Source organism: Bactrocera neohumeralis, chromosome 4, assembly GCF_024586455.1.
Source record: "Bactrocera neohumeralis isolate Rockhampton chromosome 4, APGP_CSIRO_Bneo_wtdbg2-racon-allhic-juicebox.fasta_v2, whole genome shotgun sequence".
NCBI lineage: Eukaryota > Metazoa > Arthropoda > Insecta > Diptera > Tephritidae > Bactrocera > Bactrocera neohumeralis.
In genome coordinates this window covers 10,991,557-11,006,117 of record NC_065921.1, presented here as the reverse complement: position 1 = coordinate 11,006,117, position 14,561 = coordinate 10,991,557, and the positions used below count along the sequence as shown (strand labels likewise).

Here is a 14,561-nt window from a genome sequence, read left to right as displayed (position 1 = left end):
AATACCGAAGACCAAAAACTCATCATAAGCAGTGAATTTAGTGTCTTGGTTGTTGCCTTGTACTCGTATTGGTAGTATACCATATACATATCCGAATATCACAAGCCAAATGCATTATTGTTGCATAATATTAAGCGAACAATTTTATATTCGTTAATAACAAATTAGCGAGACAAAGAAATCTTCATTTATTTACAGTTAACTATGTGGTGCTACGGCTTTATATATTTATGTGACTGTTGCAGAGCCTAAAAGTAGACTACTAATTATATGCATTTGCCAACAAATATTTGGATTTTATTATGAGCAGTGTTTATGAGTGTTTATAAATATATTAACAACAAATTTAGAATATTTATAGTTTACATTTTTATTTCACATCCGTAGTACTTTAAATAATTCTGCGAGAAAAACCTAAGTACTGGCTTAATTATCAGCAACAGTCGTAGCGATTGGTAAACCATTGACAAAACAAGCATTCAGTTCCTTATAAGTCTCAGAGGTCTGCTCAGTATATGTGAGCTGAGCGTTGTTAGTGCAGATTTTCTCAGTATCCTTGATTTGCTGCAGTCCACCTTTAAGCGAAATGGCGGCATTCGAAGCGTCTGCAGACAGATTATAGATCTCATTGACATCAGCAGATGCCTAGTTAAAAGAATAGTAAACTAATGAATACAAAAAACAAAGTTTTAATCTTCAAAAAGTCTTACAGCTGCGGCGTAACAGTTGAAGAAGTCCAAGTTGTCGCTGTCACTGTTGCAGGAGGTGAAAGCACTGCACATAGCAGTGGTCTCATTCACGAAAGTTGCACGACCCTGCGCAGCTGAGGTAGTGAGATTCGCTGTGGCTTGTGTGGCCACGCTAACACATTGCTCATATTGCAACGAGAAGTTGGTGGAAATTTGATTTAAGATTGGCATAAAATGGTTGAAGCATTCGGTAGTGATTGCAGGATCAGCTGCGGAACCTAATAAATTGGATTCGGCGAGCAAGTTGAGTATAGCATTGTCAGCCTTAGCTCTGGCAACTGAGGTGAGCGGTCCAGCCTGTGAAATTTAATATGTTTTCTAGTAAGAAAGTAATATATTATTTATTTGAACTTACCACTGTGGTGCCAATGAGTGCCAGAGCGAAAATTGCTAAAGTTGCAGGTTGCATGTTGTTGTCTTCTTTACTTCACGGTTACTTGTAAGGTAATGAGTTTCAAAATTTTAATTTTGTCTTTTATAGAAATTGAATTCACACATTTTGCAAACTATTGTTGTATGTCTGGCTGTGTATACAATTTGCCTTCTACTGTTCAGATAATTTTGATTGAGCGTTTTCGACTTTATTTATCAGTTAATTCTCCTATTAAAGTGTGACGTTCTTATAGTCTTCCCCACAAGCCAAGTTAGAATGCAGACAGCTATGATTCACGTATGCTTGATCCCAGTAATAAGTTGTATTTATTTTCTATGGGCTCTTGAAAAGTTCCAAAAAGATCCGACGTTTTCGAGCCGCATTTTGTTCGGCGGTGAAGCCCATTTCTGGCACAATGGATATATAAACAAGTAAAATTGCGGCATTTCGGACGAAGAGCAACAGATTGGGTAAGCGCAACTAAATAAAACCACATTTGTGCATATTTTGCCGTACAAACGTTATCAATTTTGATCTTTTTATAGTTTTAGTAATTTTTCCAAGAATTGGGTAATTTTTGCGCTGCGAAAGCAAGCAGCTTAATTTTTTTTTAAATGCATACAATGCATTACCTTGAAAAGCAGCCATTCATCAAAGGAACTTAACTTGTTGTAAGCTTATTTTTAATGCATCAAAGTGAGCATCATTAGGCAATAAAGCCGGAAAACTTGTTTAGTTAAATATCATATTTCTTTAAAACGATTACAAACTTGAAGAAATGTTTTATTTCTATCGTTCCTAATTAACTCGCTTCAGCCTTGACCTTGAATAGGTGAAACTGTCAAGAAGGAAGTGCAGAGCAATGATTCTGGCTAGCACGGATTTGGCTTAGGTCAATTAAAACATACTCTGGTTTCACTTAAATTATCTTTTCTTGCAAGCTTGTCATGTTTACAATAGCGATTTCGTTCGGTAGCACCCATACTAGAGTAATAATGAAGTAACACGCTGCCCTTGTCAGCCTCGGCGTTCCTTAACTATGTCCTTATAAGTTCAAAGTACCTCCGCCATGTAGATCTACAGCTACCTTGTTAACAGAAACCTGCTGTTTGAAACACTTATGAATGGTCAGGACGCATAAAATTATAGTTTTTGAAAATGTTCTCCTCCTCCCACAAAAATTGCTACATCTGTAAAAAAGCTCACTCCCACTTCTCTGCTAGCTACTTCCTAACCATATCTCCCTCGTCGGTACTTCTTTATTTCGGTCGTAAAGGGATCGAACCTAGTTCTTTCTTTCATCCCTAACCTGTACATCGGATTCAAATAATCGTTGCCCGAAATACTATTAATAAAAACATAAAAAATTTCTTGAGTGTCCGACGTTGTACCTATAAACAATTAATGTTATATCTGATGACAATTAGTATAAAAAGCAAACATATTCAGTCATTCTAAGGTAATTGAGAAGTGAAAGACCATCTGTATGGTAATATGTTAACATGAATAAGACCTCCGCTGTTTGCAAGGGTTATGCCGTAAGACTTTTTGGCGATCATAACAACAAAATCAAGAAAACTGAAGAAATATGCACCCGTACGGCTTAACTCAGATACATTGTGACAAAAAAACACCCTGAACTTAAAACTTAGTTACCTGGGTAAATGATATTTCAACATTTTGATAAGTTGGTAGGACTGTCCTTAATTACTATGCCAAATATGAAGGCGATCTATCGAAGAGTTTGATTATAAAAAAAAAAATAAGACGAAAATATAAAACAAGGAATTTGTCTCAAAACTTTTATTTTTAACCAAATTTCAAGTGCGGAATCGTTGCAAATATTGAAAAAGGTTTACGCTGATTCAGTTTTATCAAAAACACAAGCCAACGAGTGATACAAAGCCTTCAAAGACTGTCGAGAGATAGTTCTAAACGACCTTCGACCTCTTCAACTGATGAAAATATTGGGTAGTAAAAAAGTCTTTTCATATTTCTAACCAAACTTCAACTTATTTTTTTAAGTTTATACTGAACTTCAATGAACCAATACTTTTTCCGTTAGAGACATAGTTGCATCAGTGTAAAACTTTTCTGGTTTCTCGGCGGAAGTCTGCGACAAGTAATTTCCACAGGCTTCTCTTTAAGTTAACTTTACTCCAATAAGGAAGTTCAGCATTGACCGAAACAAATGAAAGTGCGATGATGCAAGATCAGGGCTATTGGTTGGAAGCAACAAAACTTCACAGCCAAGCTCTCCCAGTTTTTGTCGAGTTGTCAAAAGTGTGTGTGGTCTAGCGTTGTCCTAATGGAAGATGAAGTACTTTCTGTTGATCAGTTCTGGCCGTTTTTTTGATTGCTTGTTTCAATCTCATTAGTCGTTGACAGTAAGGTGTATAATCATGCGTTCGAACAGGCTTGAGCCGCTCAAAGTGGATGATTCCTCTGCAATCCCATCAAACACTCAACGTAATCTTTCAAGGCGCCAGTTCTGGCTTTGCGACCATTCGTTGAGCTTCACCACGCTGGACCATGATCTTTTTCGCATATTATTGTCGTATTTGATCCACTTTTCGTCTCCTGTTACCATTCGCTTCAGAAATGGTTCGATTTCATCGCAGATGTTAATTCGGTCTATTAAATTTTTCACAGATCATTCATGTGGTACCCAAACATCGAGCTTTTTTTGGAGCCAACCTTTTTTAAATGCTACAAAACTGTTTGATGATGAACGTTAAGTTCCTTAGCGATGTCATGGCTGCTCATGTGATGGCCCTGATCAATACTTTCCATCATTTCATCGATTTTTTTAACGATAGGTCGACCAGAGCGACAAAATAGGAAAAGACTTTTTCAACTACGCAATATGAAAAAGTGAAGGTTATGGTGCTTGAAAATCCTTCGGCAAGTGTTAGAGAGATGGCAAAAGAGCTCGACATCTCTCGCGTGTTCATTCGAATGATTTTGAAAGATATTTTGTGTATGAACTCGACTCGTTGCGATAAATCACTTCATAGCCAATGAGACATGGGTTTATGAGCATGCAAGTAAGTCAAAAATCATGGGAATGGAACCGGTTTTCAGTGGAACGAAGAGATAAAACACAATTCGCTAAAAAAGCTTAAGGCTAACCCAAAAAGTGCTTATGGAAAGTGTTTCGAGGACTGGAAAAAAAGAGTGTTACATCTGGTGGGGACTACCTTGAAGACGACAATATAAGTATTGATGAATAATTAAATAGTTTGCGTTTTATTTACAAATCCCGGGTACTTTCTTGTCACAATGTATGCCTCTGAGACCTCTACGCATGCCCGTTAATACATTTCCAGTCGGTGGTAAACTACTTCTGTTTATTAAGATAATGGCAGCTAATCTTCAAATGTAGAAGTTGCCGATAAAAAATTTTAATGCCTTCAAACATGAATACAATTAGCGGTATAAGGTGGCAGCTCTAACATTACTTGTTGTCTGAAGAAATTGACAAATGGTTGCAAATTCTGTAGTAGTGATCTTCTAATTCCATCTTTTGAACAATTTCATTTAAGCTAAAAAAACGAGTAGTCTAGAGAACTGTGGTGTCTGCACCAAGGCAGCAATATAGGAGGTTCCAAGGCAGGAAACGAGTTTTTCCAAGCAGTGTTATGTGGTAGTAATTTTTAAGAATTTAGTACGGTCAAGTGTTTAATCATTTTCAAAGCAAAGCAATACGAGTAATTTCCTCTTAAAGAACTATATCCTTCCTACATAATATGTAGCAATACTCACCCTTTAAGTGGCATTATTCAATGAAAGGTAAAGAGCTATGTCATGTGTATATTTATTGCCATACTTTAAAAATAAAATTTTTCGTTAAACACAATTCCTCCTTTTCATAATTGCATTCACTTAAATGGTATTATTAGCATGACTATATATAAGTTTTGTATAGCAATAAATATTGAACCATTTCTTATGCAGATTTTATGTGTTAACCGTTATGCCACTAGTACTAGCACTAGTACTAGCAGTTGGCAACCCATTAGCGAAGCAGGCATATAATTCCTTATACGTTTTCATAGCCTGTGATGAGTATGTCTGTTGGGCTTTATTTTGGCAGATTTGCTCAGTATCACTGATCTGTTGCAGCCCACTCTTCAATGAAACAGCTGCATTCGAAGCGTTAGTAGATATATTAAAGAATTCATGGATATCAGCAGAGGCCTGGTCGGGAAAAAGATGTTACAGTTGGATCAAAAATAAGTGATAGCATTCAAAAAATACTTACAGCTGTGGCATAGCAACTGAGAAAGTCCAAAATATTGCTCTCGTTGTTGCACGAAGCGAATGCATTGCAGATGGTGGTCGTTTCATTTACGAGAATAGCACGATTCTGCGCTGCCGAGGCGGATAGCTTGGTTGCTGCTTGTGAGGCCGCAGTAACGCATAGCTCATATTGCATTGAGAAGTTCAGCGAAATTTGATTTAAGATCGGCATGTAGTAAGTGAAACATTGGGATGTGATTTCGGGATCAGCCGAACCCCCTAAAACCGTATTTTGACCCAGCAAATAGATAACGTCTTCATCTGCTTCGGCCTTAGCAACAGCAAACGGTAGTACAGCCTGAAATGTTATATAATATGTTAGTGTGTGCATTTATGTTCGAAATTTATTGCCTTTACCGTTGTGCTGACGATGAGTGTCGCAACCAAAATTGTGAAAATCAACGTTTGCATAATGTCCAGTCGTTTACTTCGCGAGTTCTTTCGGTCAAATGAGCAGCAGCATTTCCGAGTCAGTTTACCATAACAATTATGTTCATATCTATAGTTAAATGTTTATAGATATTGAAAAATTTGCCAATTTTGTTATAACTTCGTATTTATATAGTTACAATTTTGATTGAGTATCTACAGCTTTACTTTTTATCGTTTAAGGCAAGAAAGTTGTGACGCTTCAAAGCTAGGAGGCCTGTCGGAAACGACTCGCGCAGCAAATGCGTGAGTCACTTATTTTTAATTACAACACTATTAGTTCAAATTGAAGTTTCGCTATACAAGTATGCCAGCTCTTCTTGGTGTCTTAGCCAACAATGAGTGCTTGAGATTTTAAATAAATGGTAATTCAGTGATAAGTTTTCATCAAATTCACCAAGTAAATTTGATTGTGTCTAAGCATTACAAAAGTTGCTTTTGAATCGGTAAACTTTGAAGAGTGTGAATCGAACAAACAACCGGGTATTTTTTCTTTTAGTGAGACCTCTGCTCATACCTTGTTGGCTTACTTTAGGAAGGGGAAAATTTGGATACAGAGAAGAGCTCAAACATGGAGAAGATGTTGCTTTTTTTACGAAGTATTGGCGATTCTGATAAGTGAGTGGCCTCCTGAGGAGAAAAGAACGTTTACAAATTTTAATTTCGAATCTGAAAAACTGATAAAATTCCCTTATATACGACATATCTAAGCCATTCTCAGCTCTTCACTCTGATCATTTATATAGATTGGAGCGATCGATTTTTTTCTAACGGGTGATCAAAGCACTTTTTTCAATAGCCTTTTTTTAGAGATCACGCGTGAGTCGTGTCAAGCTGTCATGTTGTTTGTGTTCAGGGATATTGTTTGGCATTTCATTATGGAAAGACTTTCGCCTAAACAACGCTTACAAATCGTTAAATTTTATTATTAAAATTCATTCATATTTGCAACACCATTACCCATCGTGAGACCCAGTTTTTATTATTGAATAATATTCGATCGAAAAGACCACGTCCAGCAACCAGTGAAGAAAATATAGCACCCGTAGCTAAGACTGTACACTAAGACCGTCAGCAGCTCGGACTGAAGTACGGCTCTTGAAAAGCTCAAAGAAGTTCCGACGTTTTCGAGCCAAATTTCGTTCAGCGATGAGCCCATTTCTGGCTCAATGGATATGTAAACAAGCAAAATTGACCGCATTTGGGACGAAGAGCAACCTGAAGAGAGTCAAGAGCAGTCATTTCATCTAGAAAAAACAACGGTTTGGTATAGTTTGTGAGCCGGTGAAATCATCGGTCCATATTTCTTCAAAAATGATGCCGGTATGAAGGTAACCGTCAATGTCGACCGTTACTGTGCCATAATAACCGACTATTTGATGCCTGGAATTAAAGCTTGTGACCTCGGCGACATTTGTTTTCAAGAAGACAGCGCCACTTACCACAAATCACATCAATCAATGAATTTGTTGAGAGAACACTTCGGTGAGCAGATAGTTTTACGTTTTGGGTCGGTCGATTGGCTACCAAGTTCGTGTAATAGGACACCGCTTCGATTCAAACCTTGGAGCAAAACATCACTCGTGTCATTCGGTAGTTACCCGCCGAAATGCTTCAACAAGTCATCAAAAATTGGACTCAACGTTTGGATCATATGAGGCATAGCGGGGGCCAACATTTGAAAGAAAGAAGCTTCAAAAAATTAAAGCCAAAGAATATTCTTTCGAATGGTAATAAATATTCCCATTAAATTTGAAGTTTCTGTTTTTTCTTTAAAAGAGATGGGAACATCGAAATGGTTCACCCTTTACAATATTCACATACACTCAAATATAGGTAGTCAAAATTGACTTCAAAAATAGTACATAAGCGATGAAAATAGTAAAATGCAATTAGAATGAAATAAATTCTCACTCAATGAAGTTCTCCATTTTTTCCTCATCGTTATTTCATTGAGTTTTAATATACACATTAATTGTTATTAAATGTTAGTTTCAAATTGATTTCAAAATATTGCATATAACGCTAGAAATCGCTTAATTCTTTAAATTCAACAACTAATATTGTCAAAGGTGTCAATAAATAATTCACGTTCACTTTCACCTCCCGACTACTTATAGAGTTTTTACATTGTCATATCTTTTTTTTTTGCTAGTCACCTTAATACCATTATCACATATACTTAACTGTAATTAATTGTACTACGATATACGTACATGTACATATGTTTCATATCCGTTATCAGATCATCATATACAACAGTTCACATGCTACCAATTAATTGAGATAAGAGGAATGAGAAGCCAAAAAATAGAAAAATATTGATATCAGTACAAGGAGACAATTACGCCTATGATTTGAGTATTCGAAATATTTTTAGACATTTTAAAATAAATGAATATTTAAAAGAGTTTAATGTTTTTACAATTTATAAAATACGTTTTTTATAATTCTATGGACGACTTTGTCATTTTGGAGTTTCGTTATGTTGCACATGCACTTGAGGTTAGACACCAGTGGATGCACTGTTAGATGGTAGGCCACTGTGGAGAGTATGGCACTTACGACCAAACTTGATCGATCAATTAAACAGGTTGAAATAAAAGAAATTTAAGAAATATTTTTAGTAGATTGCTTGTTTTTAATCCGCCGACTTTCGTAGGTGACGTTATAAAGCTCAAAGAAATTGTTATTATTCTTGGTTGTAGAGAAGGTATTAAGTTTTTAATACTTAAAAGATATGGATTGAAAGTTTAGAATTGGGCTGTGTGGAACCTCGAAACAACTTGCCGAACTCATTGATCTTCCGAGTACGCGTTTTTTATCTTAATAGGTAAAAAATACAAATATTTACTAGCAATAAACGTTGATCGAAATTATTGAATTCACAGAGCTTAGACGAAAACGGCACCGCTCCTAGACAAAAAAATTGTTTCCCGATTCTCACTTTGATCTCTAATTTTTGAAATGTTGAGTGCGGGTGTGAGTTCTATAATTTCATATTCCAAGACTGAGTTACAATCTTTTTGCTGCGACGGCACTAGATCGCCCAGAACCAAAATATTTTGAGTTGATTTATAAGAGATTTTTAGAACCTTTACTATCTTTATAATTCCAACACGGTTTAACTTTTTCGACGTTATGTAATTAATAGAGGTGAATGGAGGACATGAGCCAAGTTTTCAAAGGCTTCATGAGTTTCGCTGAATCCTTCGTGCCACTCAAATACTTGTGTTCGTAACAAAGTAGACTCTCCAAAGTTCTTTTGTAAAATTTTCAACGATTTCTTAAACTTATTGTTAATATTTTTTTCCTTTGGTAAAAATTTCCAGAAAATGTTTTAGGTTGTAAATAAATAGTTGCCAAACACCCAATATTAGTTATATCGAGATCAAACTTTACACGATCACAAAAAAGGGTTCTTTCTACCAGTTTAGAAAAATCAGTCACGTTTGGTTTTGATTAGATGGTACATAAATAATTTTCATGAAACGAAATACTAATGTGGGCAAAAAGTAGTAAGACTTTTTAATTTAAGTTTCGCGCAATAATCTAATTGTCGAAATATTTTTTTTTAAGGCTGGTATGACTTTCAGTGACATCTGTGTCAAATGTTATATCAAAATAATCATTAGCGTTAAGGAGGGGGTTTAAAAATTTGTTTTTTGCATTTATTTTTTTATTATTATTTTTCTAATCGACCAATATGTCGAGAATATTGTGTACAATTTTTGAGTCAATTATAGTCAAACTAACGGAGTTACGACCGATCGTGATACTTGACTATGATGTATAAAAAACTTCAAATCGATTTTCCCGAAAATGTTATTTTTGAAGTTCGTGAACATTACAACTCAAAATCTACTGAACCCATCATATTGAACATTACTTCTTCATATAGATCAACAGGTAATCAGATAGAGTTTTTTTCTATTTTATTCCATTTTTTATTAACAAATTAACCGCGATTTTTTGAGCTAAAATCGTGCTTTTTACTTCCAAGTGCTGCAAAAAATAAAAGATATTTTTTTTAACTTGAGAAATACGCCACCTTTAAAACGCATATTATTTTTTTGTTTCAGATGATCCGGTAACAAGTTATAATGTTCACCGCAAACCACTTTTTTTCAAGGCGCTTCTGGAAATTCACCGTCACAGGCTTATTTATTAATATTTTTCATTGAAAAGTTTTTCTAAAATATTTCAAAAGTTGTACAATAATATGTCTTTAAAACCTTAGCAGCCGGCCAAATTGTCAACAAGGAATACTATTTGAAGGTTATGCGTCGTTTTCGCGAAGATATTCATAAAAAAGGGCCGTAATTATTGGCCGACAACTCTTGGTTTTTTCACTACGATAATGCATCGTCGCATACTGCATTGATTCTGCTTGAGGTTTCGTAAAATGTTCAACCAGTATCGTGCCGTAACTACCGTATTCGCTTAATTTAGCTTCGTGTGACTTCTGGCTATTGAGTCAATTAATTTTGATTTTGAGTCAAGTGAAGAAGAGACATTAAACGTGAATCGCTACGCGCATTGAAGGCTATTCCGGAAATTGACTTTAACAACTGTTTCGAGAATTGGAAAAACGTTGGCACAAGTGTTTTGTGGCCAAGGTGATTACTTTAAGGGGCACGACATTGATTTTGAAGAATAAGTTTTGAAATTATGAACAAAGTCTTACTATTTATTGCTCATAGTAGTTTGTTGTTGCAACTTTTTGTAAAGTATCAAGAATACTCTTTCTAACAGCGTTTCTAAACACAAATGATTACAATAATATAATAGTTCGACTAAAAATCGGATTCACGAAGGTTCATGATAATATATTCAAATTTGCATAACAAGTTTTTTTTTTAGAATTTAGTCTGATTCTATTTTAGAGTCAAATGCCTTCATGTATAATTCTAAGCATTGACATTCCATTAGGGCACGTTTGAAAAGATTTAATGTCATTCATAAATATCACGTGCGCTTTTGAGTCTTTTTTACATACACTTTCCAAGCCCCTTGGCCCATCGTTGCATGTGAGCAATACCTAAAAATATATGTTGCCTTCAACATAATTGCTTTCCAAAAACAATCGATAATGACCCACACACTACTCAATCAATCACAAAAATTTGTGATTTGCAAAATCAGACGATTACTTCAAGGGCACAAATTTCTACTATAAAATACGACTTTAATTAGCGGGCAGCTCATTAGCGTTCGAGAAGTAAGAGCTAACGACCTATCAACATGCAAACTTTCGCTGTAACTAGCTTTTGCTTGGCTCTAATTGGCGCTGCGGCGGTAAGTGTATAATACAATTATTTTGTCAATAATTTTTTATTTAATATTTTAAAATCCTCCTAACTTGCCAGGCTATACCTTTTGGTGTCGACGTGAGGTCTGCTGACCACGGCGTACTCCGCCTGTTGGCTGAGGCTAATGCCATGGGCGGCGCCGCTGACCCCACAGTCACCACTGAGTGCTTCAATTACTATATGCCAATCATAAACCAAATCTCCGCGAATTTCTCGACGCAGTATGAGAAATGTGTCACCGTGGCCACGCAAGCATCAGCGAATCTCACCGCTACTGCTGCCCAGAACCGCGTTGCCTTTGTGAATCAGACCGCCAGCATATGCAGTGCTTTCACCACATGCAACAGCGACAATGATACCCTGGACTTCTTCAACTGCTACGTCACCGCTGTAAGTGTGTTATTGGAAGTAAAATCATGTCTGTGAACTAACTATTCTTCCCTTAAACTAGTCCTCAGCCGATATTTTGGACATCTATACGCTCTCGGATAGCGCCTCGACTGCAGCGCTTTCACTGAAGAGTGGATTGCAAATGATTAGTGATACGGAGACTTCTTGCACCAGCGCTGCTCAGCGCACCTACACCACGCAGACTGCCGAAACTTATAAGGAGTTATATGCATGCTTCGTCAGTGGTTTACCAGGCTCCACTACTGCAGCTACCTCCAGTACTGCTCCCCCAGATAGTTCTGCTGCCGATGACAGTACTGCTTCTGTTGCTAGCTCAGCCGCTCCTCTTGCCTCGTAAATTTTCGTTGTGTAGATAGAAAGTAGACTGTGTCTCGTTTTTTTAAATTTGTTCTCACTGAAAACGAAGAGAAAAGTCGACTTTACTTAGAGTGATGATTTAAATATTTATATAAAGTGTAAAGAAAATGCAATATTATCCATATATATATAGCTTCAGTAGTTTATTTTTTCCATAACCGACTTATGAAAATGGATAATTATTACTTTATTTCCAGAAGTAAATTATGATCATTTTTTATCAAAATAAGGCGCGCGGATCTCACAGTGGCTTGCTAAAAAAAGATCGCTATGAGTCTGGCTAAATTTGTATGTGTTTTCTGCTGTTTGTCGGAAACTGAGAACTATATGCTGAGAGGGTATAGCCGCTGTAACCACTATTCTACGATGACCTTAAGGTTCATACACTTTGCTGATTACTAAATATGTTCGACCAGTGACAAATTAAAATGAAAAAGACGCATTCAAAGATTATTTTTTGAAATGTCGGTGTGTTGAAGAAAATAATCATATGACAAAATTATTCTTTTATGGGTTATATAAGATCCAGAGTGTCGAGTAATGTTTTGCGCCTTAATATGTCGAAGTCGATGGCGTTAAGATTCGGACTGACAATAACCCTCAGATTTTTTGTGTGACACTCGACAGCCTGTGTTCACTCCTCACACGGCCACGATTATTGCCAAAGTACAGAGCCGCAACAAAATTCTCCACAAAATTAACTTCAAGGCAATCGGGCGACCTACAACTACGCCCATCAATATGGTCGCCTAGATGCAGCAAAACGCAGAAGAGGAAGCTGCAAACTTGTCAGAACATTCCACTTCGAACTACGACAGGCTGCCTCTTGATTGCTTCTATCGAAGACCTGCATAGTGAGGCCCGTATGATCCTAGCTAAGCAGCATAATGAACTCCTCTCCAAGTAGTTTCACTGGACCCTTTCGCCAAAATCATCCCTACAATCAACTGCTTGGAGCGGAATCGCCTCCTAGAAGCATCAAGAGGTCATTCCTCAACTACGTTGACGACATCAAGCAATACGACGACCAGACTTCGGACGCAATGAACTTCCGAAAAGTACTGCCCGTTATTCACAGTGGCGCCATCAACATCTTTCCCTCTCAGTGTAAGGCATACTTGTAGTCAAACCACCACCCATTGTAGACGAACAGCTCGAGTTGCCGCGAGAACGAAAGTAACCCTTGCCCAGCTTCGTTCTGAATACTGCAGCAAGGTAAACACCTACTTATCCAGAATAAACCCCGACATATCTAATATATGTCCACCGTGTTATGAGTCTACGCGTAACTCTGGCCACCTCCTTGCACGCCCCACAAACCCTACTCATCTGGCAACCCTCTCCCTTTGGTCCGACCATGTCGAAACAGCACGGGCCTTCTGTTGGGCCTTCTGTTGGATGACGTCGGTTACAACTTATCTAATAATTCTTACCATCCTAACGAGGACTAGGTACCCGTTACAACAACAACAATTAGTGTCTTTACCTGTTCTTTCTTCAAGCTTTCTCTGTTGTTAAACAGAAATTTATATTTTGCCTTGTCTCCTATGCTTTTTTCGCACCTTCACTCAAGCCCTTGCTTTTGCATTGTTTTTAAGAAACCGTTATTGTACTTTATAATTAAATATGTTTATTTATATAACCGTAAACACAACAATATACAGAATATCGCATTAGAGGTTCAACTAACGCTCTCTGGAGCGCATTTTATCACCACTTCCTACATTTATGTACCTTCGACAAGAAGAACTGTAAATTTTAACCGTAATGTGTTTGCTTTGTTCGGCAAAGCGGTCTAAGTTATTGCTTACCTGTGTAAAACAACAACAAAAGCAATGCGCGCGTATTTCATCAAGCAAATGCGGTGTGGTGGAAGTAAGCAGCGCGTATGCTTCATTCACCAAGAATATTTTAGACGCCGCGTAAAGCGATTACATTAATTTTCTTCATTAAAAAGTCTGCGCGGCAAAAATGCTTCGGAGGCAAATGTAGTGCGACCACATAAGCATATGTGTACATCTAGCTGTTGGCGCGTGTGTGTGTCGAGCACTTATGTTAAATTTAAGCTTACTTGTAGTTGCAGTTTGCTGCTTTCTCACAGAATTTCCCCTTCCCAAAGAACTGCTCTCGCTCGCAGCAATTTGATTGTTGTTATTATTTTTCGTAACTTGCGGAACGCCACAACGTTGACGGTAGTGATAATTCTCAAAATTGACTTGGTGGTAAGGCCTTTTGTTTACCCACACATGCACCCACACAAACACACGCATTTACTCCCAGACTTGTGTACCGTTTACGCTTACACGCTTGCACCCGGGCAAGAGTTTGCAAGGATGTGTGAAAGTTATTACTGCGCGTCGCTTTTAAAATGCTTTTAAGGATTGAAAGAAAATTTCTTAAGTATAAAAACAAAGAAGCGTCGCAGCAGCATGTGGAAATGAAATTTAGTGAAATTTGCTTGGGTTTGGCTGTAATTTAATTTGGATGCACTGCGGCGGCGTAGTGGATTCTCAACTTGCAAAGCTAAGAGATGTAAAATTAAAATAAATTATTAAAAAATAATAATAATAATAATGTAGCACTTAGACAGCTTAGACTTCGACAAACTTCCGCTCTATTATGTGTTAT

At 37.0% G+C, this 14,561-nt stretch overlaps 3 protein-coding genes across 3 annotated transcripts; 1 reads left to right on the top strand and 2 right to left on the bottom strand.

The window, feature by feature from the left end:
• Positions 1-266: 266 nt before the first annotated feature.
• Positions 267-1,180, bottom strand: LOC126755294 (protein TsetseEP-like). Its single transcript, XM_050467760.1, has 3 exons — positions 1,105-1,180; positions 711-1,046; positions 267-645 (listed from the first exon to the last, which is right to left on the bottom strand). The coding sequence occupies exons 1-3, from the start codon at positions 1,156-1,158 to the stop codon at positions 427-429; spliced, it is 609 nt and encodes a 202-aa protein (XP_050323717.1). The 5' UTR covers positions 1,159-1,180; the 3' UTR covers positions 267-426.
• A 3,771-nt stretch (positions 1,181-4,951) lies between these two features.
• On the bottom strand, positions 4,952-5,855 carry LOC126755913 (uncharacterized). The gene is made up of 3 exons (XM_050468638.1): positions 5,782-5,855; positions 5,387-5,722; positions 4,952-5,322 (listed from the first exon to the last, which is right to left on the bottom strand). Exons 1-3 carry the CDS (start codon positions 5,833-5,835, stop codon positions 5,083-5,085), a joined length of 630 nt encoding a protein of 209 aa, XP_050324595.1. The 5' UTR covers positions 5,836-5,855; the 3' UTR covers positions 4,952-5,082.
• A 5,242-nt stretch (positions 5,856-11,097) lies between these two features.
• Positions 11,098-12,047, top strand: LOC126757585 (protein TsetseEP-like). The gene is made up of 3 exons (XM_050471598.1): positions 11,098-11,151; positions 11,223-11,555; positions 11,617-12,047. The coding sequence occupies exons 1-3, from the start codon at positions 11,098-11,100 to the stop codon at positions 11,911-11,913; spliced, it is 684 nt and encodes a 227-aa protein (XP_050327555.1). The 3' UTR covers positions 11,914-12,047.
• The last annotated feature ends 2,514 nt before the right edge of the window (positions 12,048-14,561 follow it).

Excerpts from the sequence above, each read along its gene's own strand:
- LOC126757585 (XM_050471598.1), top strand. The coding sequence starts at position 11,098 with ATGCAAACTTTCGCTGTAACTAGCTTTTGCTTGGCTCTAATTGGCGCT. Across the intron at positions 11,152-11,222 it reads CTCTAATTGGCGCTGCGGCG|GCTATACCTTTTGGTGTCGA; the intron begins GTAAGTGTATAA and ends CTAACTTGCCAG. Across the intron at positions 11,556-11,616 it reads TCAACTGCTACGTCACCGCT|TCCTCAGCCGATATTTTGGA; the intron begins GTAAGTGTGTTA and ends CCCTTAAACTAG.
- LOC126755913 (XM_050468638.1), bottom strand. The coding sequence starts at position 5,835 with ATGCAAACGTTGATTTTCACAATTTTGGTTGCGACACTCATCGTCAGC. Across the intron at positions 5,723-5,781 it reads CACTCATCGTCAGCACAACG|GCTGTACTACCGTTTGCTGT; the intron begins GTAAAGGCAATA and ends ATAACATTTCAG. Across the intron at positions 5,323-5,386 it reads TCAGTTGCTATGCCACAGCT|GCCTCTGCTGATATCCATGA; the intron begins GTAAGTATTTTT and ends TTTCCCGACCAG.
- LOC126755294 (XM_050467760.1), bottom strand. The coding sequence starts at position 1,158 with ATGCAACCTGCAACTTTAGCAATTTTCGCTCTGGCACTCATTGGCACC. Across the intron at positions 1,047-1,104 it reads CACTCATTGGCACCACAGTG|GCTGGACCGCTCACCTCAGT; the intron begins GTAAGTTCAAAT and ends TAAATTTCACAG. Across the intron at positions 646-710 it reads TCAACTGTTACGCCGCAGCT|GCATCTGCTGATGTCAATGA; the intron begins GTAAGACTTTTT and ends TCTTTTAACTAG.